The sequence below is a fragment of the Mixophyes fleayi genome, chromosome 2 (assembly GCF_038048845.1).
Source record: "Mixophyes fleayi isolate aMixFle1 chromosome 2, aMixFle1.hap1, whole genome shotgun sequence".
NCBI classification, from domain to species: domain Eukaryota; kingdom Metazoa; phylum Chordata; class Amphibia; order Anura; family Limnodynastidae; genus Mixophyes; species Mixophyes fleayi.
Genome location: NC_134403.1, coordinates 362,187,377 through 362,214,993, shown reverse-complemented (window position 1 = coordinate 362,214,993; position 27,617 = coordinate 362,187,377). Strand labels below are relative to the sequence as shown.

General features: G+C 42.9%; 1 protein-coding gene across 4 annotated transcripts in view; it reads left to right on the top strand.

Moving 5' to 3' along the window:
* DSCAM (DS cell adhesion molecule) overlaps nt 1-27,617 on the top strand; it is a 397,849-nt gene that overhangs the window by 201,271 nt on the left and 168,961 nt on the right. For all 4 annotated transcript variants that reach the window (XM_075197270.1, XM_075197269.1, XM_075197271.1 and 1 more), the window contains exon 11: nt 6,408-6,581. In XM_075197270.1, coding sequence (XP_075053371.1) covers nt 6,408-6,581 — 174 coding nt within the window. The remainder of the gene's footprint in view (nt 1-6,407; nt 6,582-27,617) is intronic.

The following is a 27,617-nucleotide window of genomic DNA, read 5'->3' as shown; positions in this document are numbered from 1 at the left end:
AAGCCTTGTGTCGCTAGTCAGAGCAGCTCTCCCGCCAAGCCTTGTGTCGCTAGACAGAGCAGCACTCCCTCCAAGCCTTGTATCGCTAGTCAGAGCAGCTCTCCCACCAAGCCTTGTGTCGCTAGTCAGAGCAGCTCTCCCTCCAAGCCTTGTGTCGCTAGTCAGAGCAGCTCTCCCACCAAGCCTTGTGTCGCTAGACAGAGCAGCTCTCCCACCAAGCCTTGTGTCGCTAGTCAGAGCAGCTCTCCCACCAAGCCTTGTGTCGCTAGTCAGAGCAGCTCTCCCACCAAGCCTTGTGTCGCTAGTCAGAGCAGCTCTCCCGCCAAGCCTTGTGTCGCTAGACAGAGCAGCACTCCCACCAAGCCTTGTGTCGCTACTATGAGCAGCTCTCCCTCCAAGCCTTGTGTCGCTAGTCAGAGCAGCACTCCCTCCAAGCCTTGTGTCGCTAGACAGAGCAGCACTCCCTCCAAGCCTTGTGTCGCTAGACAGAGCAGCTCTCCCGCCAAGCCTTGTGTCGCTAGTATGAGCAGCTCTCCCTCCAAGCCTTGTGTCGCTAGTCAGAGCAGCTCTCCCACCAAGCCTTGTGTCGCTAGTCAGAGCAGCTCTCCCACCAAGCCTTGTGTCGCTAGTCAGAGCAGCTCTCCCGCCAAGCCTTGTGTCGCTAGACAGAGCAGCACTCCCTCCAAGCCTTGTGTCGCTAGTCAGAGCAGCTCTCCCACCAAGCCTTGTGTCGCTAGTCAGAGCAGCTCTCCCTCCAAGCCTTGTGTCGCTAGTCAGAGCAGCTCTCCCACCAAGCCTTGTGTCGCTAGACAGAGCAGCTCTCCCACCAAGCCTTGTGTCGCTAGTCAGAGCAGCTCTCCCACCAAGCCTTGTGTCGCTAGTCAGAGCAGCTCTCCCGCCAAGCCTTGTGTCGCTAGTCAGAGCAGCTCTCCCGCCAAGCCTTGTGTCACTAGTCAGAGCAGCTCTCCCTCCAAGCCTTGTGTCGCTAGACAGAGCAGCTCTCCCACCAAGCCTTGTGTCGCTAGTCAGAGCAGCTCTCCCTCCACATCAGTTTACAGATCAAGTTTTTTTTATCTTTTCTTTGTAAAGATCTCAGGTGAAATGGTAGCACACCATCTAATCATTAGAGGTAATAGACTTACGCCAATGACGTTTATCTCTACGAGAAAGATTTTGTAGATTTCGTGTTACTTTAGTATGCCACGGTTGACAACAAAATCTACACGGAGTATGAAGAGTCGCTGGAGCCACTTGATCAAGGGCAGTTGCTAGGGTATGGTGAAAATAAGGAACTGCCATATCGGGAGGAGAATGTGGACATTGGGGAAAGAAGGTGTTGGAGGGAGGTGGAAAACTGTTGAAAATCAATAGAGTTAATATCCCTGCGGGTATGAGGAAGCTTGGAAGAGCTTGACAGCAGGGAAGTTAAAGAACTGGGAGTAAGCGAGTAAATAAGGTGATGATCTGAGAGGGGGAAAGGATTGTTAAAGAAATTAGAAGCTGGGCATAGTCTAGAGAAAACAAGATCCAAGACAGTGGCCATCCTGATGAGTAGCGGATTCAATCCACTGGGAGAGGTCAAGTGAGGAGGTTAGAGAGAGTAGTTTGGAAGCAGCATTGGAACGTGGGTTAGGAATAGGGATGTTGAAATCACCCATGATGATGGTGGGGATGTCAGAAGATAAGATGTGAGGGAGCCACGCAGAGAAGTGTTCAAGAAATTGTTGGTGGGGTCCAGGGGGGCGATAAATCACAGCGATGCGCATAGAGAATGGGTTACAAAATCCTAACAGTATGTACAGCACAAGATGTGAACGTGAGTGATGGGACATTTGGTACAACTGTGAACGTGCACTGCGGGGAGACAAGTAGTCCAACCCCACCTCCTTGTCTGCCTCCCGGTCTGGGGGTGTGGGTGAAATGGAGACCACCATGTGATAGATAGGGCTGCAGGTGAGGCAGTGTCTGATTGCGTGAGCCATGTTTATCATAAATTTGGAAGCCCCATACATCTAAGCCTATTTAATAGCAATGCTACCACAGGTTCTAGTAGTTAAGAATAATTAAAACTAACAAAGTCCCCCTCCTGTTGAGGATAAAAATAGCAAACAGAAACATTTACATATAAGACTTATTATAGACCACATCTATAAAGCTAACATCTAATAACGTCATGCCAGCCCTATAAATGTTAGATATCACTGAATAAATGTGTGTATAATTATATTTGAGGTTGCACTATCTCTGTGAGAACAACAAAAAATGGAATGCAAGTCTTTCCTCAATCCAAATAAAATAATTAAATATTTATTCCAGTATGCTATCTAAAAATCTGTTTGATTCGAAAATATACATAAATTTACTAGTATAAAGAAAATAATTAGAAACGTAGTACTTCTTTAACCAATGAATGTGAGGGAAGGGGTTAAACGTTTTGTCTTACCGTCTAGCTGGAAAGTGTATGTGTTACCTACACACAGGGAATATTGTACCAGTCTTAGCCTATTTATTGACTAGGAAATGGTGATGGCTTTGACTCATGAGAAGCTTTGTCAATTGATTGGTTTAATATGGGTTCATCCCACAAAATGGCTACCTCTATTGTGTGTAGACGACAGGTTAATGTTTATCATACTCTCCTAGACAGTGGGTGGAACTAACTTAACTCTAATTTTGCACTTCGTTATAATACTATAAATGGAGAGTTTAGGTCAGAAGTGGGCAACAGGCAGCCTTCCGAGCGTTCTCTTGTAGCCCCCCAAATGGCTGCTCCAGATGTTATTAGAAGTGGGGCCGTGGACCTGCACGGTCACATGACCTGCTCTGCGAAGTGCGTGCTCAGTGGAGCAGGCAATATGCACTGGTTTAGATGGTCAAGGCTGTGAGTCAGGCACACAATTTGCGTTTACCAGTGTTCTTTCTTTATTTCCTCAGGAAATTCAGTGGAAGCTTAATCACCAAACACTCGCAATCATTAAAATGTTTACTGCACAGACTTAATAATTAATTTAAAATAGAAATGCAAGCTTTAATAATCAGAGGTCTGAAAGAGAAAACATGAAGAAAATATTTTTTTATATTCTACCCATGGAGTTAACTTTGGAAAATATACCGATAGGCCCCATAGTATAACTATGCAAGTTATCCTTAGAATAGGTAGGAATACCCTGCAGCAGGTGGAGCCTGCTAACTACCACAGTTACTGCTATGTCTATAGATAACAGACCTGGGGGTAAATGTATCAAGCTGACAGTTTCCCGGCGGGTTTGAAAAGTGGAGATGTTGCCTATAGCAACCAATCAGATTCTGGCTGTCATTTTGTAGAATGCACTAAATAAATGATAACTAGAATCTGATTGGTTTTTCAAACCCGCCGGTAAACTCTCAGCTTGATACATTTACCCCCTGTTCTTAATCATCTCTGGCTTATTATAGGCTAACAACATTTCTGATTACTTATGTAGCATATTTGATTAAACCGAGGTCAATGAGAGAAAATGCTGATTTAGCAATTCTATTACTTTTTTACCTTAATTAGGTGAGATTCAAGCAGCGTACAGAGCTCTTTGGATGTTGTAAACTTTATTCCACCAGGCTCATAAATCACCTCCAGCCAGGGGTTCCATTTTTAAATTGACCTTAACCTTCAACTGGCGAGTAAGTACATTTTTTAGCATAAAGGTTACCAGTTTCTTACAGAGAAAGGAACCATATTGTGGACTGAAAAAGTTTTCATTAGAATGCAGCCTATGAATTCACCAGGAACTAATGTCCTTACTGGGGCGTGAGGCACAAAGTGATGCCGCTAGTCCAGAGAAAGATGGCTGCCTGCTTTGTGTAAGAGACAGGTCCTCATTAAATCAGTTTGTTTAACAAGCCTTTACAAAAATCACTTCTGGTCAGTGGTGTAACTAATGGTTTCAAACTCCAAAAGAAACATTTGCAGTGTCTCTCTCTTCGTCTTCTGTATAAGCTAACAGAGCAGTATATGGTATCACAGCCCAGTGTATTCTGGTGCGGCATTGTAATATGTAATATGATTTATGTTGTTCTTCTCTATTGTGGCAGCGGCTGGCAATCCTCTGCTGGATGGCTATTGCATACCTACATTTCCCTTAATGCCAACTATAAGATGGTGATCAGTAAGACATGTTGCTGGAGTTTATTCATCCAATCATCATCATCACCATTTATTTATATAGCGCCACTGATTCCGCAGCACTGTATAGAGAACTCATTCACATCAGTCCCTTCCCCATTGGAGCTTACAGTCTAAATTCCCTAACATACACACACACAGATGGACAGACAGAGAGAGACTAGGGTCAATTTTGATAGCAGCCAATTAACCTACTAGTATGTTTTTGGAGTGTGGGAGGAAACCGGAGCACCCGGAGGAAACCCACGCAAACACGGGGAGAACATACAAACTCCACACAGAAAAGACCATGGTCGGGAATCAAACTCATGACCCCAGTGCTGCGAGGCAGAAGTGCTAACCACTAGGCCACTGTGCTGCCTCATTCATATTAATTAAGACGCTACACTTCCATAAATACTGGTTACCCCACAAAACAGCTGCCTCCACTGTGTGTAGGCGATAGCTATACTTTAAAAAGCAGCATAGGACTTAATGGCAGGCTACACTTTGGATCCTTTCTCTTTAAACAGCTCTATTAACCCCAATTAGCAGAGATTGCTACATCTTTAGTGATGTAATCATTACTATTAATTGTCAGGTAAAGTCACTGTCTGACAGACTGTATGTTACTTGGGTGGGGTAAGGGAAAACGGCAGTGTCAACCCCGACAAGCTTATAAACAACATGGCAATAATGATGACTATAAGGCCTACAGTAATAAAATGCCTACTTACTATATGTCAGAGATGCAGTTTGTCCGGAGCTTGAAATGACCGTGCACTGTGCAATCTGAATGCCCTAAACACCTACAGTATGATATTACGTCATTTACTATGGACACACTGAAAATGGTGGTTTTACCCAGACTCCACGTTTGTATAATGGAATACAGGCGTGGGGTCCGGCTGCATAATATGAGTGGTGTTAAATACAAAGGATGTTTGTGCCACTGTTACCTTTATTCATTACATAATCATTGTTTGTAATCCATTTGTAAAATTATCTTATTGTGGAGTGCTGCATAATATGTTTATACATTATTATTATTATTATTATTCGTAGTAGTTTTTAATTATAATAGCCATTAATTGCTGTTTACACTTATTTAATTAATATTTAATGTAATAATATATGTCCTGTTTAATTCAACAACACAGTTTAGTGCAGAACATTGTATCTTCATTTTCTTTTTTTTAAATGTCACACTCAGTTCAGGGGTTTTTCTATCATAAAATATAAATTAAGAAAATGACCTGTTCTGTTATCAAAATTCCACTAGATGGAAACAGTGAGTCAGTGAGAATTGATATTCTGAAATACACTACTGAGCCTGTTGCGGCTTCCTCGCTGTTCTCTGATTTTGAGTCTTCTCTGAGTTTACTTTAATAGTTGTGCCATACACAGTATTGTTGCTCTTTGTTTTCTTTTTCATTCCATTTCATAAACTAAACACTGCCAAAAATTGTTACTTAATTGAAACAAGGACATATAGAAATCCTTACAACCAATTTGACTGGCTGTTCGTTCCCTTCTTAAGTGACATACGTCTGTCACTCGTACAATAAATGCCCCCATCCACATCAGTCCATATGGTAGTGAGGGCTGCAGAATTCAAATTTGGCAGCCAGCATCATGATTTTTCCCTTTACTCTCTTGTACAAAGGAGTTGGTTCACTTTAATCTAGATCAAGGTTTCCTGCTACAACTGGATGGAAAGAGCATTAGCTTATTTACTTTTAAAATAATCTGATGCTCTAAATTATTGTAGCATGGAAACAACATTTCAAACATTGCTACCAGCAACTGTATCTAAAATCAAATGCTCACATATTTTCCTGTTTTCAAAGATGTAACAATGACCAAGGTTACAGAACAGATTAAAAGGGTTTTATAGCCCCCATTTTTTCCATTGGCTCCCTCTCGCTAGTCCCAAAGCAAACTTCTAACACTCACAGCATTGTGATCCACAGTCTCCTTGTTAAACTCAAAGTGCGGATTCTATAACAGGTTGTCATATTAAGGGAACAATTTTCCCACAGTTCTCTGCGTGGAGACTACACTTTGTATGGGGTAAACATTGTTGGCGTAACAGAAGTCATGCATGATTGGGAATTACTACAGCAGGCTTGGGTCCCTAGCTGTTATGGCAGTACAGTCCCAGGTGCTGGCAGGATATGCTGGGATTTTTAGTTCCACAACTGCTAGAAACCCACATCTTATACTGTGGTATAGAGCCAGTGTCTGATGCATTTTTTGATGCCCACAGGTGCCGGAGTTCCGCAATTTCAACCCATCGCTTTGAATGGCCGTATCCAGCTCCTTGTTAATGGTTCCTTACTGATTAAGCACATACTGGAGGAAGATAGTGGATACTACCTCTGCAAGGTCAGCAATGATGTGGGAGCTGACGTCAGCAAGTCCATGTATCTCACGGTTAAAAGTAAGAACCAGAACCATTTATTTTTTTGCTATCCAGGTTTAAATTTGCTGTCCGGGACAAAATATGTTCACTCTTGTTTCTAGAAGTTGAAGAGAAGAAAAATTGTGATTGCACTTTATTTTGTCAACTTAAATCTAAAATATTTCTATTTTGAGTGTTATGGTTGGGGTATAAAAATACAAATATTTCTATAATAAGAACTCTTTCAGCTGGAGTCTCTGTGCAGGAGAGAGTGCATTGAGTGCTGAAACAATTAGGGGCTGATGAGGCAGTTTGCTCATATTTCAATATTTCAGTCACTGCAGCCAAGGCTTTGTAGCTGACGATAATATAAATATATCTGTCTGTCTGTATAACTGTTCATCTACAGTGAGCTGTGCACAAGAGATCCCCTCGCAATTTGGTGAACTCTGAACTTTATTGCAGGGAAGAGTGGGATAGAATTTCAATGTCCAGGGGGTATATTTACTAAACTGTGCGATTGAAAAAAAAAAAAAATCGAGCTGTTGCCTATAGCAACCAATCAGGCTCTAGTTGTCATTTTATAGAATGTACTAAATAAATGAGAACTAGAATCTGATTGGTTGCTATAAGCATCATCACCACTTTTTAAAACTCTCATTTTAGTAAATATATCCCCAGGTGTGCAAAGTTGATAGAGACATTCAATAAGACTCACTTCTATAATAGTATAAGTGCTTCCACACAGTATAAGTTTAGAGGTGTGCACACTTCTGCAACCATGGTATTGTATGTTTTTTTATTTTATTTTATAAAGTTGTCTTTAGGTTTTTACTTGCATTTTGTTGATTGCAACGTTACTTTGATTTCAAGATTACATCACAAACCCCTGCAATTTAAATTTGTAACTATCTAGAAATAGTTTGTGCTTATTATATTCAGTGTCAGTAAATTTACTGAGATTTGGCAATCATGGCTATTACAAATCCTGTTGTAAATATTTTTTTAACAACATGTAAAAATAACTACTGATAAACAGCATTCTTGCTGATGCATCACTGTTTCATATCAAAGCTTCTTTAAGTTTGTTTATATTAGTAAATAAATTAGACAGGGTTTAGCTATGGTAAGTAAGGCGTTTACACCACTATACAATGCATATTACATGAAACAAATGTAATACGTCCATTCCTTCCAACATCTTCACTGTCTATATCATACCTCCAGAAAAGTCATGCGGGTTCTGGTCATGTCATATTGGGATGTGCCTTTGGAAGAGCTAGGACTGTCTCTGGCCCTACTTACATTCCCTCAACCCCTTCACCCTATAATGGTATATCAGGCTAGTGAGTCCCCTAGAATCTGGACTGCCCTGCCTAAATTGGGACAGTCAGAGGTGTGTACATCCAATCTGCTGGCTCTCGGTTACTGACAGATAGAAGCTCTACTCAGTCATGTCTACTATGTAACAGGCAATGTATGTAAGATTACATGTTTATTCAGATAAGTAGAGACCTTTAAAGATCAGACCATGAATGTTGGGGAAGACCGGTGTAACAAGTGGTTTATACAAGGCCTGAAATGCTTTCTGAGTGGCTAAAGTAATGCCTCCCTCCATATTGTAGACAGGAGGGGCGGGGTCATCCGACTGGGACTTTTGGTTCCTGGTGGTTAGTGTAAAAAAGAAATCCCTTGTCCTGATTATTAGATTATTAGGAGGGAATTCAATTGTGAAAGTAATGCAGCCCACGCACTATTACTGTTACAGCGGTAATTGTAACGCAGATTGCTCCTCGTGGCTCTCAGAGCTGCAAGCAAAAATCAGTGTTGAAATTACCGTACTAACAGTAATAATGTGCACTATTACCGTAGTAATGGTAATAGTGTGTGGGCTGCGTTACTTTCACGAGTTATGCGGCAAATTGAATTCCCCCCTTACTTATAGTATTGTTATTCTTTACTTATAAGTGCTGACATATTATGCAGCGCTGTATATTGAAGGGATAATGCAAACAAATGACATACAATGACATGAGACAGCAGGTAAAGATGTTCCTGACCAAAAGAGCTTGCAATCTAAGAGGTGTGGGGAACAAATGATACTCTTTAGATTGTAAGCTTCTCTGAGCAGGGGGCTCTCTCCTTCTGTTTCCACCACTTTAACTTTGCTCTCCAGTTGCTCTGCCCACCTCATCTTGGGCCTTCTGCCCACTGACTTCACTCTTGCTTTAATCTGCACCTTTTCAGTGGCTCTTAACCTGTTAGCTGAGCCCACCCTCTTGGGTACAGGTTTGAGGCTTGTGCTGAATATCCCTCACCCTCACCCTTTCAGCTTTTCTTATTAGCTGTGCTTTGAGCTACCTGAATTATAGTGCTACCAGTTTATTGTACCATACTCTTCTACCTTGCATTGTCTTATTGTTTGTACCTGGACGGCACTGTGGTCATTTTGTGGCGCCCTATAAATAAAAATGAATAATAAAATAATAATAGTAATACTAGCAACTCCTCCCCCCCTCCCCCTCTTCTCTTTATTGCTCATGAGTTAGTAGAAATCTCCTCTTGGCAATCACCCTCACCCTGCTTTTACACCTACCTGTGTCCTCGACCCTGCTCTCTCTTATCCCCTCCATTCTCTTCTTAATAACTGCTCCTCACCCATCTCTATAACCTGCCCCTTTCCACTGGTACCTCCCCCTCCAAGTTTAAACATGAATTCCTCTCTATCTCCATAAACATTCATCCCTCTCTAGCTTCTGCCCCATTTCTCTGATCCCTTTTGCATCCAAACTCCTCACACACATTGTCTACAATCACTGGACCCACTTTCTCTCCACTATATTCTTGACCCTCTCCGCCATTTTCGTCTTGATCTCCCAACATTATCTCAAATTGTACAAAACTGAATTCATCATCTTTCCCCCTCCTGGCGACTCTCTCCTGCACACCATACACTCTGTCTTGTAGTCCTCCGCCCTCAGCTTCACTATTTATTTCTAGTCCCTCACTCAATCCTGCCATCTAGACCTCTATAATATTGCTCAAACTCACTCCTTTCTTACCCATGATGTCACTAAACCCCCTATTCACACTCATCATTTCTTGTCTCGTCTACTGCAATCTCCTGCTCATTGGTCTTCCCCTCACCTGTCTCTCCCCTCTTCAATCTATCCTCAGCCCTGTGTTAAAAGTTGTCTTCTTCTCTCTCTGCTTTTGCTGCACCTGTTTGTAAAGCTCTTCACTGGCTCCCTATTCCCTCAAGAATCCACTTCAAACTGCTCTTCCTCATCTTCAGTGCCAACGCTGATGCCTTGTCTCCCTACATCTCTGAACTAGTCACAAGTTATACCTGCTTGTCCCCTCTGCTTTACCTCTGACATGCACCTTCCTCTCCCTTGATTACCACTTCTCACTCCTTGTCTTACCAGATTATCCCCCAACCAGCCTTTCAAAAGCTCCCTCAAAATCCACCTCTTTAACTGTCTAGCCCCACCTGAGACCACTCCCTATGCACCCCCTGCTGCTTTTGCCTCACTCCCGTTATCCTCTAAACTCTCACGGGCAGGATCTTCTCTTCTGTCTCTTATCTACTTGTCTCCCGTGATTGTCTACTTGTCTCCCTTGGTTGTACCTGTCCTGCTGTCCTTTGTCGTGTTTTTTGTGCGTTACTTTGCATCATCTTTGTGTATTCTTAGTTTTACCTAATTTTTTTTAACGTGCTGTATATATGTCCAGCGCGGTAGAGACTATGTCCATATAGCAATAAAGGATGATGATGAAGTAGGACCTGGAGCAGCCATCTCCAACTGCCGTCCGCATAACAAAAGAAAGTCAAAACAGTAAACCACTATATTCAGTAAAAGCTGCATTAGGATATATACAAACCAGTAAATGAAAGTCATTTGAAAGTAGAAAGCCCCTTTAAACTATCCATAAATGGGTGGATCCCACATGGGTGAACAAATCTAAATAGATCTGATTGCTCAGACCAAGACTTTCCAAATTGGCCAACAGCTGATCGCACTAATTGCCCTGACACTAGGGTAGATCTCAAACGTCAGTCGAACCTGTACATGTTCCACTCACCCTCTGAGCAACACTGATCCGATGTTGATTGAGATTAATGGTTGTTTTGGTTCCACACCTGCTGTTCTTTGGGATCAGATTGGTGACTAAATTAGCTGTCTGCATGCATAGTCAGCTTTATTTCCAGTATGCAGCATACACCACTGGCTTTCCATTTATTATTTGACTTGTTTGTGATAATATCCTTAAAAATATGGATAGTGTCCTATGCTCTTGTTTTCCTGTGTATTCCTAAAACCTCCTTCTTTACAGGGGATCCCTGAGCTAGTTCTAGCTCTGTCTCGCAGTGCGAGGTAGAAGCCTGGAGCGGTCCAGCCCAGCAGCTCCCTCTGGTAGCCATTAATTGATCCTGCATAATGTGAATAGCAAGCACTGCAAGGTCACCCTTCCTGTCTTCCCTTCCCTATGTGCAGCCAGCAGGAGGCAAAGAGCTGGGTGTACTGCAGGCTGTTTTCTGGCTGACATACTGTAAATGGAATAGGAAAAATGATTTTCCAAGTCTTTTTCAGACCTTAGTAACAGAGTTTTCACTGACATATTCCCAGCATACATTGCATGTATTTTCAGCACAGGAACCATACAAGATATGGAAACAGAGCCGTGTCTTTATTTATTATAAATACAGAACTAGACAAAAAATAATGAATTCATACTAGGGGCATACTGTGCACATACATAGTGCAACCCTATAGAATACATACATTTGTGCACCAAATATAGAGCATTCTGAGCCTGAGTCATTAACGAGAGCAAGGCAAAAAAACAGTAAATTTGATCCTGGACAAAACATGTTACAATACAAGGGGTGCAAATTAGTTTATTATTTTGCATGTAAGGAAAATAATGGCTGTTTTTTTATGTAGCACACAAATACTTGATAGCTTTATTTTTACATTAAAATGTAAAGTTGATCTAGGACATGCCCTATCCTAACTATAAATCTATCCCCACGTTTTAAATTTACCTCCCCCCTCCAATGCAACATGGTTTTGCCAAGGTGCAAAGTTACTTTTTTTTTTTTTTGCTTTGCTCTCCTTAATGGCTCAGGTCCTCTGTGTATAATGTACATCCGTAACCACTAGGGGTTGTATGATTCAATGCCCAGCTTATACAAGGGTAAATCTGTATCTGTATACCTAATTGTTCATTTTAAACCCATTATTTTTGGGTCTGGTCAGTTACTCCACAATTACAGACAAAGAAACTGTTTTGAACATGCTGTGGTTTTTGATTGAATAGTGTCGGTCTATACAAGTTTGGACCTTTTTCTTGAATGTAAGGTTTTCTCAATAATCATTAACAAGGACTCTGTTAAGCTGGGTACACACTACAGAAAATTACTACAGATGTGATTTCTGTAACAATTTTACTGAAAGCCCCAATTAGCATGCAGATTTATGTGTACACACTTAGACTAGGGACACACTACTGTGTTTTCAGACGATTATTGGGCCAATCAGACTATATACGACTGATTGGCCCGATATCACATTAGTGTGTATCCTGGAACGATTATCCTTCCAAACCACATGAAATCGTTGATCAAAATTTCAAACGGAACTGAAAATCTTGTTCAACGATGGAACAATGTCACTCCAATTCTGCAGTGTGTATGCACTCTGCAGAATTGTAACAACAATTTAATATAAAGTAGGAAGCAGCATTGTAATTTACCTTTCCACCGGTATACATATGGAGCCCAAAATCCAGATCCAGCAGCGGATGCCAGGAAGCCGGGCAGGAGCATCTGCTGATGTCACAGGAGGCCCAGTCACACATGGCAACTCCACTCGGGGTTCTCCGCTGCCTGTTCGGGAAACTCCTGCTCAACAGAATCTATTTTGGTAAATTCTATCTCTGGCCAGTTAACATGAATGTGGATTACTCTCTTACTATTGCTGAGCTGGCTAGTGTTTTTAAGGTTATTGTGGTGCTTTAGAATCGGTTGAAATTCTCTGTAGTGTGTACCCAGCGTTACTTGATTTACCTTCAGATCTATGATCTTTATCACTCATAACCATCTTCTGAAATGACTGTGGCTCTCTACACTCTATAGAGATCTGCCTACACTGCTGGTTGTGAGTGTGTACACACTTCCACATTTCCCAGGCTTCGTTCCATCGTTGATAGTGATTTTTAGGAAGTTTAGAAAACCAAATGATAACAATACGATGTGTTTTGGTACAATAAAACAATATGGTAGGAGAGTACATACTAATGCAGTATTGGGTCACATCCTTTACTTCTAATAGAATGCTCAGTCCTCAACCTGCATTTCTGCAGCAAAGCGTATCTCAAGTTGAACTATGATCACTGTTATAAAAACATTTACACACACACAATATACACAATGGATAAAAACTGCTGATGTCCCCTCACTTAATTTAAGACATAAATGAGGGAAACAAAGCAATATTTAGGAGGAAAATAAAGCAGTTTATATAAAGGGGTGATGTTGGGTTGCACATTGAAGTGACATTACACTGTTTCCACCATGATCAAATCTTTTATTTGTAAGGTCCGACTCAGTGCTCTGCAGTGCCAGTCATTGGGGAAAACCGGACAAACACAAAACATAAACATACAAGATAGACAAAATAAATGCAGATATGAAAACAAAGGGTATGTAGGACCCTGCTCATGAAAGAGCTTACATTCTAATTGGAAGATGGCACATCTGAGACAAGAGGAGCTAATGCGGCTCACAGAGGAGTAATTGTAAGGGTGCACTAGTGTGGATAGCGTAGGTAGGAGCAGTGTGATCCCAAATAAAGAGAGAGGTTTTCAGACAGTGTTTAAAGATGTGAAGGCTGTGGGAGAGTTTGATCGGGCGTAGTTGGGAATTTCACAAGTGGGGAGCAGCACGGGAGAAGTCTTGTAGGCGGGAGTGAGTGGTGGCTACCAGAGAGGAGGTGAGGCACAGAGTAGATGTAGACCTAAGAGGGCAAGAAGAAGAATATTTTGATATTAGAGTCGAGACGTATGAAGGCTTTGTTGGTAAGGGTGGGTCATTTGAATTGTTTTCTGGACACAGGGAACCAGTATAGGGATTTGCAAAGTGCTGCAGCAAATGTGCAACAATGAGAGAGGAAGATAAGTCTTGCTACGGCGTTTATGATAGATTGAAGCAGGAATTAATGGGTGAGGGGGAATGCTAGATAGGAGGAGGTTGTACTATTCAAGGCGGGAGAAAGTGTATAAGAGTTTTGGTAATGATGTGGGAGAATTTAATGAAGAGTCTGTGAGGCCTTATTTCTTTTTAAAGCTTTCCTTCAATACGTGCATCACGGGTCCAGATTGTTGCAGAGAAACTGGTGCAAACTATGATGCAAAATAGTATCTGTATGTACAACATAAGATGCAGCTGGGGGTATTAGTATAATTACTCGTGTTTGGTTAAATCTTGTTACTAGTTAGATGAAGCTATACTGGCAGGAAGTCTGGAACTTCTCAAGGTTGTGGTGTAGGCGCCTGCGGGGACCAGGACAGACGCACACAGAAGAACTTACTTTGTAAACGATGGGCACCTCCAGTCCGCTTCCGATGTCCCAGCCGCTGTCCGATCTCAACAGATCAGCAACTGCAACCCTTGTCACCTCCAACCATGTCCCTCTAAGAAAGAGACAGAGATTACGGCCGTGCCTACCAGGAGAGGGGTGTCCGAGACTACGGCAATGAGCAAAGACACTCTTAGTCAAAGCTCCCTTGCTGCCTCCTCGGCTTTGCTCTTGCCAATGCGCGGGGGACTACAGGCACTTGAGACCAGGAACAGTCCCACCTCAAGTACCTCGCACACCTCCCGGTGAGGGCCTAACCGAAAGGGGGAATTGAGTGTGATACTCACCGGGACACTCCCACTTCCGATTCTGTTCTCCTGCACCTCCCCGACACCTGCGGATGACAAGGAACACACAGCCTCCCTCTACGCTCTCAGTGAGACTAAGATGTGCACCCACAACGCTAAACTAACTACAACGGCGACCCGACCCTAACAACGCTCTAATGGTCGGCAACGCAACTAAGTCAAACAACTATGACTAACTAGGTGTGGTGCACTCACTAGGTGCGGAACTACTCACTAAGCACTACGGGGAGCACCAGCCGGTGTTCATGGACTATACCGGAGGGCGGTTTCTAACCCCCTCACCCAGGTCTAACCAAGGAGACTGTCTCCTTACTATGGGGTCACCCACGAACACTAAGGACCGGCTGCACAAGGCCCGGCTGAGGCTCACTGGAACAGCACACTAACCCGGGAGCCGACTGCCGCATGGAACAGCCGATCGAAACTGAACCGCCCGACTGCCTGCACCCGGATATCGAACACGCGTCCTTGCACACGGAACCGCCAGAGAACCTGCACGGAATTCGGGCTTGGGGACCCTCAACCAGAACCACGGGCCGCCCCTGGAACTGAATCAAGCTGTGCTGCATTGCCACTGACTCACTCAGTCACCCCCTCTGGATACCAGCGTGACCCCAGGGACCTAAGGGACGAGAAAACTATGTGTGTTCTTCCCTGACTATGTGTAAGCTGGTAACTACACCCAGGGCCGCCTTCAGAAAAAATCGGGCCCAGTACGGGCCCCCCGGGCCCCGCCCTCCACCCGGGCCCGCCCCTCATGAGCGCCCCCCCCATGAGCAACACATACTTTCATACTTACCTGGGGGCCCGCCGCTGGTCTCCGCTATTCTGTCTTCAGCCTGGCTGTCACCGTGACAGCCAGGCACCACGATCCGATCGCAGGGATGGAGGAATCATTCCCCCTGCGATCATGTGATCTGATGGCGGCCCTGACTACACCTGTCCCCACAGTAGGGGTTAGTACAGGACAACACAGGAAACAAGAGCCTACCTTTAATGGGGGCCTGACGTCTTGCACCGGGAAACAATTATGTAGCACACCCAAAAAAACAGTAATACAGGCAATACTCGCCGCACAGACAGAATAAATACAGTAATACAGTACTTTGCATGCTACTCACCAGAGTACACAGCTGCTAGCCAACCAGACTGCTACAGTCTGCAGGTTGCTACAGCACCAACAGGAGCCTCCGCTCTACTGTACCTCCTAACGTTAGTGTGCTCACCTCACACAGGACCGTGCCTACACTCACAAGGCTTTCTGCATCTGACACACCAGCAAGGCCTTATGCCTTACACCATGGGCCTCTGCCCATCTGCCTACAGAGCCTTGTGCTCTGTCTATGGGCCTTAGCCCCCTCTCTACCTTGGGCTCTGAGCCCACTGACTAGGGCCTTGTGCCCTGCTAACTAGGGGCACTAGCCCCTGCCTACTTAGGCCTTGAGGCCTTCCTATCTAACTAAGGGCCTTGTGCCCTTCACAGTCTATGGGCTTATAGCCCCCTAACCAGGCCCTGTGGCCTCTCCTATGGCCTCAAGGCCACTACCTAACTTAGGGCCTTGTGCCCTTATACACCTGGGGCTCTGAGCCCCCCTGCCTAACTAACTAACAGGGCCTTGTGCCCATACAACCTTTGGGCTTGCCCACTACCTATTAGGCCTAGTGCCCCACTCCTAGGCCTTGTGCCTCTAATACATGCCCCACGGGCCTTATGCCCGACCGTGGCCACAGGCCTAGTGCCCGACCTAACGCTGAGGCTACTTATCTGCTCTGCGCAGGAAACTCAGCTTGCCACGCCGTCTTCCTTCTTTTCCGGGTCTTCCAGACCCTCCAGCCGGCGGCGCCTCTTCTCCTGTTCGGTGCGGGCTCTGCTGCTACTCCGGAGGCGAGGGCACTCTCAGCCCTTACAAGGGCTCCCCGCCGACGTCTCCGCGGTGAGTGATTGTGAGTGGCAGGGTCGCTCCTAGCCCTTACAAGGGCTCCCTGCCACTTCCGGCGACCTGTTGATAGATGTTCTCTGCTTGTATTGATCCGCCGCTCCGTTCCATGACATCCTTCTCTCTCTTCCGCCGGACTTCTTCTGCCAAGATGGCGCCGGCCGGCGGTTTATATACTCGCCGGCACGGCATCATCACTACGCACTGCCGCGAACGCCGATTGGCTTGCCGCGGCGCCAATCTTTCAAACGGCCGGGTGCAAGCCGCGATTGGCTCGCGTATTCGGCCGCTGATTGGCCAGCGGGGAAAGATGAGCCCTGATTGGCTCATCCTTCCTCCACCGACAAACTCTAGGAGAAAGAAGCGATACTCACCGGCGCTGGATCGCTGGAACTTCTCCTCTTCCCTCTTCACCCGCTTGTAGGGCACTGCCATCCGGGGAGTCTTCAGCCCCTCCAGGGGCACAGCGACAGCCGGAATCTTCGCCTCTTCACGGGCACATATCCACAGTGGCATTCTTGAGATAACATAAGTGTGTATTTTCCCAGGAGACAAAATCCAAGCTCAAAACAGATGGCATAAGCAAAATACGTTTTATCAATACAAAACAATATTTATTTGTACTTCATTTAACTTCAAGCATCATAGCCGCATCTTGGGTAAGAAAAGGGCGTAGCGAGAGAGACTTGATGTGAGAAGTTAAGCAGAGGGCAGAGTCACGTCTGACACCAAGGCAGCGGGCTTAGTAGACTGGTGGATTGCAGATGCACCCCACTGTCAGAATGTTCTCAAAGATTGTGTTTCCCATGGCAGTACCAAGTTTTCAGAGCACTATGAAATGCACCTGACTGACAATAGGTGCACTTTGCACATAACGAAGCAGTACACACTGCTTGTGGTTCGTGAATGATCCTTAGTGGAAGAAAGAGAGGCTATGCCATCTGTTGGACACAAGTGGTACAGCACTTTGGCATTTTTATCCTTTCTAAAGACCCTATTTTTTAATCAAAGGCACCCTTTTCAACATTTCATAGTTAAAGGATTATGGACACCTGTAAAAGCTACAGAACACATCTGTGACACGTATGTGTTATAAGACAAACACTTGAACTGTCTTTTAATCGTTGCTAAAAATCGATACATTGGAAAATTAAATGGTAAGATAACCCATGTAATGCATATTAACTAGTCCAATAAATAGTTATATAATCAGCCCAGTAATTGCTAGAACTTTCTGAGTAATTATGTATTAAAACATGTGATGAGATTCTAATTTTACTGGTACAGAACTTGCTGTCCATAGTATATAATGACATATGACATTTGTTATATAAGGATTCAGTAAATAGGATCTCTTGTTCCCTCCTTACGACTGTTGCAAACAAGACCGCACTGTGTAACCTCCCCTACAGATATATGCATTGTTATAATTGTATGGTGTGATATCAGTGTACACACATTCAGAATGTCTCAAACTCCTCCATATTTTTTCCTCTACTCCTGCCCTTGTGCAAATGTGAAGGAGAAAATCTGCATTCCCCTCTGTGACAAAGCTTTCTTATAATAAAACAGCAGATGTATTCCTTTTTGGATACAGGGAAGCTCAGCCTGATATCTAAGCGAGGTCACACATCTTTCATTTTAAATATTTAACAAAGTTTAACTAAACTGACTGTACTCGGTGGCAAGCTGTTTTTGCTTAACACTACAAAGGTTCTTTGAAGTGGGAAGACCGTGAAATACCTTAATCTTCTTGCTGAAAGACAGAAGTGTGATACTGATTTTAGAAGCTTACAGAGCAGACTGTTTAAATCCTTATCTAGCAGAATAAAATTATTGAACTAACACTCCACCATTGGAAAACAGCCATAATATCATATTAATATGTTATGTTACATGAAGTGGGACTACTGCAATGTAATGATTCTTCTGCACTGATTATTTCAGCTGTATTTTTCTATTTTGCAATATAGCTCAAATACATGTGTATTTTTCAAATGAAAAGGCGTCAACATTAAACCTAACAAACTGGATACAGTTTTTTTTTATTTTATTTAAATGGCAGTATAAATATATCCATTAGGTGTACATATACATAAGTGGACAGTTTTATTAATTTTTAAACACGCACACATACACAAATCAGCCAAAACATTAAAACCACCGGCCTGATATTATGTAGGCCCCCTTTTGTCGACAAAACAGCTTTCTCCCATCGTGGGATGGACTCCACAAGACCTCTGAAGGTGTTTGGCACCAAGATGTTAGCAGCAGATCCTTTAAGTCCTGTAAGCTGCAAGGTGGGGCCTCCATGGCTCGAACTTGTTTTTCCCGCGCATCCCACAGATGCTCGACTGTATTGAGATCTGAGGAATTCGGAGGCCAAGTCAACACCTTGAACTCTTTGCTATGTGCCTCAAACCATTCCTGAACAGTTTTTGCAATGTGGCAGGGTGCATTATCCTGATGAGAAATGCCACTGCCATCACTGAATACTGTTGCCATGAAGTGGTGTACTTAGTTTGCAGCAATGTTTAGGTAGGTGGTATGTGTCAAAGTAACATCCACATGAATGCCAGGAACCAGGATTTCCCAGTAGAACATTGCCAAGAGCATCCCACTGCCTCTGCCGGCTTGTCTTCTTCCATACTGCATCCTGGTGCCATCTATTCCCCAGGTGACGCACATGCACCCGACTGTCCACATGATGTAAAAGAAAACATGAGTCACCAGACCAGGCCACCTTCTTTCTTTGCTCCATGGTCCAGTTCTGGCGCTCACATGCCCATTGTAGATGCTTTCTGTGGTGGACAGGTGTCAGCATGGGCCCTCTGACCGGTCTGAGGCTATGCAGCAAGCTGTGATGCATTGTGTGTTCTGACACCTTTCTATCATAGACAGCATTAACTTTTTCAGCAATTTATGCTATAGTAACACTTCTGTGGACCAGACAGGCTGGTCCCCACGTGTCCTGTCACGGGGTCACAGGTTGTCCTTCCTTGGACCGCTTGTGGTAGGTACTAACCACTACATACTGGGAGCGATGTTTTGAAGATGCTCTGACCCAGTCATCTCACAATTTGGCGTTTGTCAAGGACTCTCCGATCCTTACACTTGTCCATTTTTCCTGCTTCCAACACATCAAGACAGGAGCCACTCTAACAAGATAACCAATGTTATTCACTTCACTTGTCAGTGGTTTTAATGTTGTGGCAGTGGTCGAAGTGGATATTTATAAGTGGTGGTATGAACAATGTAATCTAGTTCTTAAAGCATTAGAAATTTTTTTAGGTTTAAATTAATTTTAGATGCTTTTTATTACTACTTATTAAGATACAAAGCTACAGTTGCAAAGCTATCCACCTCTCCCATGTATCATACACACATAAACACACACAAACACACACACACACACACACACAAACAATCAATCTGGCTCTATCACTATAGTAGTAAAATGTTTACTGAATGGCTAAATCTGTAAGTGTCACGTGATGAATGCTGAAAATGGCAATGAGAAATGTAGAAGAAATAAACAGGAGGGGCCTGAGTCATTAAGGCAAGCAAAGGAGTAAATGTTCTCTGGGACAAACCATGTTACAATGTAAGGGGTGCAAATCAGTTTATTATTTTGTACATAAGTTAAATACTGGCTGTTTTTTCATCTAGCACACAAATACTTGCTAGCTTTATTATTACATTGAAATATAAAGTTGATCTAGGACATGCCCTACCCAAACTATAAATCTGCCTCACATTTTAAATTTACCTCCCCCTCCAATACAACATGGTTTTGCCCAGGTGCAAATTTTACTCCTTTTTTTTGCTTTACTCTCCTTAATGACTCAGGCCCGAGGACTCCAGGTTTTCTGCTGAAGAGTTTGTAAATAGACCTTTCCCCAGAACATTTAGTTTGAATTAACTTTTATGTCACAATGTCTCTATTACTGACTGAGTTACATCGGGTGGCAGCCATTTTTTCTGAAGATCTATGTATATAATCTCTATCTCCATCTACAATAATCTCTAGATCTATGTAAATAATCTCTAAATAAGATCTATCCCCCACTTTGGCTTCTGCATTGGAGACAAATTTGTTTTAACAATTGACCACCAAGTTAGAGGAGCAGTGGGGAGAATGACATTGTACCACTGTGCCGTATGACATGCGCCACCATTGTTTAAAACCCAATTCCACTTTTTCCCTCGTTTCTCCCTGATGTGTATGGATAAACTTATTTTATCTCCCCTATGTGTTTTTAAAGATTTGTTCCACATTCATATGACTCCCATTTAAGGCTTACACATGCTCACCTGTATCTTTTACTAAAAGTAAGTAAGACACATTTCTGAATGCAAGAAACATGGGCCCTTATCGCTTCTTTGCCCTTACTCGGATCAGGGTCCAGGTTTGCATGCTTATAGATCATACCTTCCCACCTAGAAAACCTCATGGGGGAGGTCATGTGAGAAGATCATGAGGGGGCGGGGTGATGCCATCACGGCACCATTGCCCCGCCCTTTGCTTTGAATTTTGAAATGCCAAAATTCACTTCACGTTATTAGCACTACCTCCACAATGACTCTTCTGCAAAATTCTGGACCCTCTTATAATTTCCAGGAGAGTAAGGAAATATGTTTTAGATACACCTAAAATTGTATATTATGAAAAGAGTCAAAACGTCACATCAAAGACTTTATTAATCTCAACTTTTACATTTTTCTCCAAATATACTGCTCTGTTTTGTTGTATTTGTCTTAAATTATTTGTGACAGTGAGGGGGCATTGGTATTATCTTTATTGCATGTACATACCTCCCAACAGTCCCTGTTTTGACAGCACTGTACCCTGTAAAAGGTGGGGTAAAATGGGCATGGCTTGGGCTGGGAGTGGTTCGGTGGATCTGGGCCGTGTGTTGGTGGATTATGGGAGGGGCTTATTTGTGTCTCTATTTTGCTTTTTTAAATGTTTGGAGGCATGCATGCGTCACTTATAGCCATGGGTATGTGCCCCGACACCTATATAAAGTCACCTCTGATCCATGTTAATTATTCAATCTAACCTGTGCTTCCCTTTATCCCAGTTTTCCTGCCAATCTATCAAATGACTTTGAATTATAACATTTTACAAACTTCTTGTATAGTGCTTTCTTTATTACATATGTAACTTCGGGCTTCTGAGCACCAGACAAAGTCACAGCTGACACGATTTGTGACAGGAGGTAATTTGTAAAGGACATTTTGTGGTCAAAAACCTATATTATGATTAATGTAAATATTGGAATAAAAATTTAATTTAGCTTATTATGTAGACAACAATCATCTGTGTTTTCCCATACTATACTAAACATTTTACTTTTATTTGAAAGAGGTTCATGCTGCCAGCCAGTAAATAGTCCATTAAGTATTGGTTAATATACGAGCCATATGTCTACCCTGTCTTCACAAATGTGCACTTTCTGCCAAATTAATGTCTGAAGTGCTCTGCCAGTTATAGCCTAACTGTTGCAGCAAAGCTATTAACTCCGAAATGTGCAAAACTGCTTTTTAAATCTAAAATAAATATCTGATCCAGAAGAGAATTGTGGCTTGGTATCATTTACAGTGTTTTTTAATTGCATTCATTGTGATTGTTAAAGTTTGCAAAACCTACAGATGATTTCATTAGAGACAGAATATACATTTACATTGTGTCCAGCATTGTTATCCTGAAAAATAGACCATGTTTGTTATTTTACCTTTTGTCTCAGTGGTGCATGTTTAAATACCGGTAACTTTCACTTTTTACAGCGCTCGGGTCATTTTAGGAAATTTTTGTCCCCAGGGCTAAGATCACATTGGTTGGCTCAAATACCGCTTCCTAAATCTGAGGGCAATTTGAAGCAATATCCCAAAAGTATAGTATATCAGTATTCTCTATAGGACAATACAAGGCAAAACCACATGACAAAAAAAATAACTTTTACATTTCTGCTATTATGAAATTATAGTTCGAAACAAACAGCTGAGTTAAAAAAAAAAAAAAAAAAGCTATATTGGTAACAAAATACCATGATATTAAGGAGACAATACAGAAGCGTGTTCAAAGGCTGAAATAGAACTCTAATAAATAGTAGAGATGCTCAGGCTCGGTTCCCCGAGAACCGAACACACCCGAACTTAGAAGATCCGAGCACCAAGCCGAGGCGGCTCGGTACTTTTGTGCGCCCTTGGAATTGAAAAGGAGGCAAACCTCATTGTTACGTCGTCGGATCTTGCGAGTTTTGTCCCTCTACGGCGATCCAGCGCCATTTCACAGAAAAAAATAAAATTGCCAACATGCCATTCTACACACGCAGTGGCAAGGAAAGAATGAGGCCTTCGCCTTTCTCTATGATTGCTAGTTCTGCAACTGTCAATGAGGCATCTTCTTGTAAGGCCAGTCATGACCGAGCAAGACCTTGTCATTCTGACTACAAAAGTGGTGCTTAAATACTTTTACGTGTAAAAGCCGAGCTGGAAGAAAACAGTAAGGCACTAGAGGAAAATGTATGTTCAGATTCAGAATTGACACAAATCTCTGAGGAGAGTCTATCCACGAGTGCTATGTGTAATCCTGACCTGTCTGATAGTGTACCCATAAAGAAGGCCCCTTTCAGCATTTCTGCTGATGTGTGCATGAACAGCCCAAGTGTAGCCGGTGATACACAAATTGAGGATGCCACTTTGGAATTGCAACAGGATGAGGGGGATATTTGTGTAGCTGACAAGGACGCTAATGAGGATGTTGATGAGGATGATGTTGTTTATGTAAGTCCTGCACCGGTGGAAGCAGTTCTTGCATGTAATAAGAAGAAGGCCATTGGGCATAAAACCAAAAAATCCACCTCTTATATGTGGAGCTATTTTTACCCAAATCCTGACAACAGTTGTCTAGCCATCTGTTATATTATCTTATCCTCCATTACTCCAAACTTTAATGATTGGACAACTATCCTGGGGGCGTACAGGGCAAAAGCCACTTCTACACCCCTGTATTAAAAGGTTTACTAAATTCAGACATTAATATTTTAAATATTTAGAAAAAGACTAGAAACATCTACTATTAATTTTGATCAGTGTTTCCCAAATCCAGTCCTCAGGGACCACTAACAGTGCAGGTTTTCCAGGTTACAAGTGAAATAATTAGAACCACCTGTGGATCTTTCAAATTGTTTCAGTCCGTAATGAATGCATCATACTTGTCCACTCTCCCAGAATGTCCAGGAGACCAGGTAGGTCTCCCGGACACCAAATAGAGCAGGCAATTCTCCCGCATCCTGTCAACTTCCAGGTGAAGTGGGCAGGATGGGAAACTCAATGACGCGATTCTCAGTGAATTGCGTCATTTTTGCTCCGCCCCCTGTGACAACATGTCACTTTCGACGCAGGGTCGGACCCGAAATGACTCGATTTTCTGTGACACGTCCCCTGTCGCCCTCCCACCATGCCCCCCTCTCGGAGGATATACACTAAATGATGGCAAGTATGGAATAGTCCTGTGCTCCAGCAAGGAGATATGGAAAACGTGCACTGTTAGGGCTCCCTGAGGTTTGGGTAACACTGATTTAGATGATTGTATATGCAGGCGGCCGCATTGCGTGTCATGTGATGCGGCCGTCTGTGCGCTGACGCGGCCGCATCTCGTGACAAGTGATGCGGCCGACGGTAGTATTCGGCCAGTATTGCATCCACGTGGGCGGGGGGGCGGCCCGAACAGCCATTAGACAGAGCGGCCCGGTCCAGCCCGCCCCTGTCTATATGTTCCTAGTAGTTCTGTGCCCTGTGCCGTCTTAATGACAGAACAGTTGAGAGAATTACATTAGGTTCCATGGTGTTTGAGGGCCCCAAGCATATCAATGGGTTAAAGGGCTCATTCACAACTTATTGTCTGTTAGACATTAAAGTCTTTGCTACGTTTCATAAATTTCAGCTTCTTCCCACCCTTCATATTAGTAACTTGGCATGGACTCTATTTGTACCTTTTTTGCACCATGATTTAAATTGTGTTCTTGTTTACATGCATGAAGTTTCTTTAAGTCTTAATCATATTTTAGGAATTTGGCCCATTCCTCTTGCACCATTGCTCCAGCTCATGGATGCTTGAGGCGTGTTTATGCACAGCTTTCTTGAGGTCCTCCCGCAGAATCTCAATGTGGTAGAAGTCTGGACATTGACTTGGCCATTACAAAACCTGGATTATTATATTTTTAGTGGCTCAATTTTCTATTTGCTTGTGTGCTTAGGATCATTGCCCTGTTGCATGATCCAATTTCAGCCAAACTTCAGTTGATGGATGGGTGGCCTCAAATGTTCCTGCAGAATACTGTGGTATAAAGAGGAGTTCTTGGTGGACTCAATGATTGCCAATGACAACACAGCCCCAAATCATCACCACCATGGGTTTGTGATTGGTATGAAGTTCTCGTTGTGAGACGCTCTGTTCTACTTTGGTTTTGTCTGTCATGGGGACATTGTTCCAGTTTTGCGTTTTGTTCAGATTCCACTTTGTAAAACCTAAGCCATACTGCAGTTCTTGCCCCTGACTACGATTCCATGAAAGCCATGCTTGTTCGGTTTTCTTCTGATGGTAGAGCCTTGAACTTTATCGTTTGTAATGATGACAGAGTCCTGTAGATTTCTGGAGGTAGCTTTGGGTCCTTTGTAATTCCTTGGAGCATCATACAGTCTGATCTTGCGGTGAGTTACCTGGGATGCCCACTCCTGGAAAGATTGACCATTGTTTTCAATGTTCTCCATAATGTTCTCCATAATGTTTTTTTTTACTGAAAAGTGATGGATTTCAAATTATTTGGAACAAACCTTAAAACCTTTTTCAGACTGATGAGCAGCAACAGTTGCTCCTCTGAGATCATTGTAGATGTCTTTTCTCCTTGGCATGGTGTTATCACAAACCTGAATGCCCCAGTCCAAACTTATCACATGTTCTGCTTTTATACAGAGCTGGTGGCACGTCCTGATGGAGAATTAATGAAGTGCACTTAATTAGCTGGCTCAAATTACCTTCTTTATTGATACAGAAGCAGTAAGGGTTTATTTACTATTTTCAAACATAGCTTCTTCATGTTGGCTTCATTTTGTTGGATAAATAATGACCACGTAAAACCTGTTATTGAATATTTGTCAAATGAGATTAGATTAATCAAATTTTATGACTTGGTGAGGACTAGATGATTGTTACTTGTGTCCTGATATGTAAAATCACAGATTTGAAAGAGGGTGTACTTTTTTTCCACATGACTTCATTTTCAGAATCCGTGCATCAGCTATTGCCTTTAAGTGGTAGTAGTGGTAATATCCTTACCCATGCAGTATATATCGGAATGCCCATCACATACTGATGTAAACTTTTTCTATGTGACCGAGAGCTGGCTCTGTGATGTGATTCTCTCTTCCTTATATGATTCATCTGCAATTTTTTTCCATTTGCACCTTCCCAAGTGGTAGTTGTTATGGTGGCCTAGTGGTTAGCACTTCTGCCTCACAGCACTGGGGTCATGAGTTCGATTCCCGACCATGGCCTTATCTGTGTGGAGTTGGTATGTTCTCCCTGTGTTTGCGTGGGTTTCCTAACACACTCCAAAAACATACTGGTAGGTTAATTGGCTGCTATCTAAATTGACCCTAGTCTCTCCCTCTCTGTCTGTCTGTCTGTGTGAGTGTGTGTTTATATTAGGGAATATAGACTGTAAGCTCCAATGTGGCAGGGACTGATGTGAGTGAGTTCTCTGTACAGCGCTGCAGAATTAGTGGCGCTATATAAATAGATGATGATGATGATAGTTGTTAGACCCCAGCAGGAGCTGTAGAAACACACAGTAGTCACAAAAGAGATCTCCAGGCTCATTAATCATCCAGGCTGTCTGCATATCATGTTAGACCAGGGTTTTGACAGATACGGTTAGGTTAGGTTAGGTAATTGATTGGCAGTAGGAAGACACAATTCTAAAATTGTGGTTCCCCTCTATAACATTACAGACTATACCATTGTGTCACAGAGAGATAGGAAGACACAGTACAGTCATGAGTCTTGGCCTTGTAATGTGTCTCCATAGTGTCATTAGCCGACCGCAGATTGCACTTCAAGAGATCACAGAATCTAGAGAATGTTTGTAATATATTCATAGAGGAAAGGACACTGCTTATTTTTGCTGGTTAAAATTCACAGTTGCCGCACCGATTAAATCAACCTGTTTTTCCATAATGTGACCAGAAATCACTTCAAAGTGCATAAGATATGAACCCTAAATGTTCACAGCCTTTATTCTGACACATTCAATCAGATCACAGCGTCTCGCTGGTGCTGCCAAACTAAGCACTGGAGATGCTGTCAGCCCCATTATCGCCTTACATCAAATGAGGCCGCTGCAGCTTGCAAACACGTGTCTAATTAATGTGTATTATCAATGTCACTTAATTATAAGGCTGCAGCAAGTGAAACCTAAAGGCAATGTAATGGTATAAAGAGAAGAGACTAGCTGTACGACTGTGCAGTGGTTTCAAGGACAAAGTGGTCAGTAATACGTTTATGGCTGCATCTTGTGTGTTCCATGAGCACAATGTTAGTAGGATAGTATTGGTCTTCACATAATCGGTCCCTATCTATTGTGGGAAATGGTTCAAGCACGGGAAGCACACCCTTCAATTATTCTGGAAGTGGGAGAAAAACAAATTATGCTAAACTTTTACAGCCATTTTATAATGGTAATAAGTCTAAAAGAAGAGGAAGCCATTTTTTTGTTAAAAAAAAATTGATTGTCAGATACAGTATATGCCATACCTGCCTACTCTCCCGGAATTCCCGGGAGGCTCCCGAATTTCGGGGAGTCCTCCCGGAAGAGTAGGCAAAAATCCCTCCATTCAATGCCGTGAATTTCGGCTTTCCCATAGTGGGGGCGGGGCTATGGTGACGCGAAATGTCCCCAAGCCCTCCTCCTACCCCATGTCACATGACTTCCCCCCCACCTGGATCTCCCGGGGGAGGAATCTTAAAAGTGGGCATGTATGGTATATTCATATATATACCATGACAGCATGACTGCTTGTTATAGCTTCATATTTAGAGGTGGTGTCAATTACATTTACTACTCAGATGTGTCCCTTTCTATAATTAAATAATATGTAGCTTATTTTGGAATTGGAAAATAG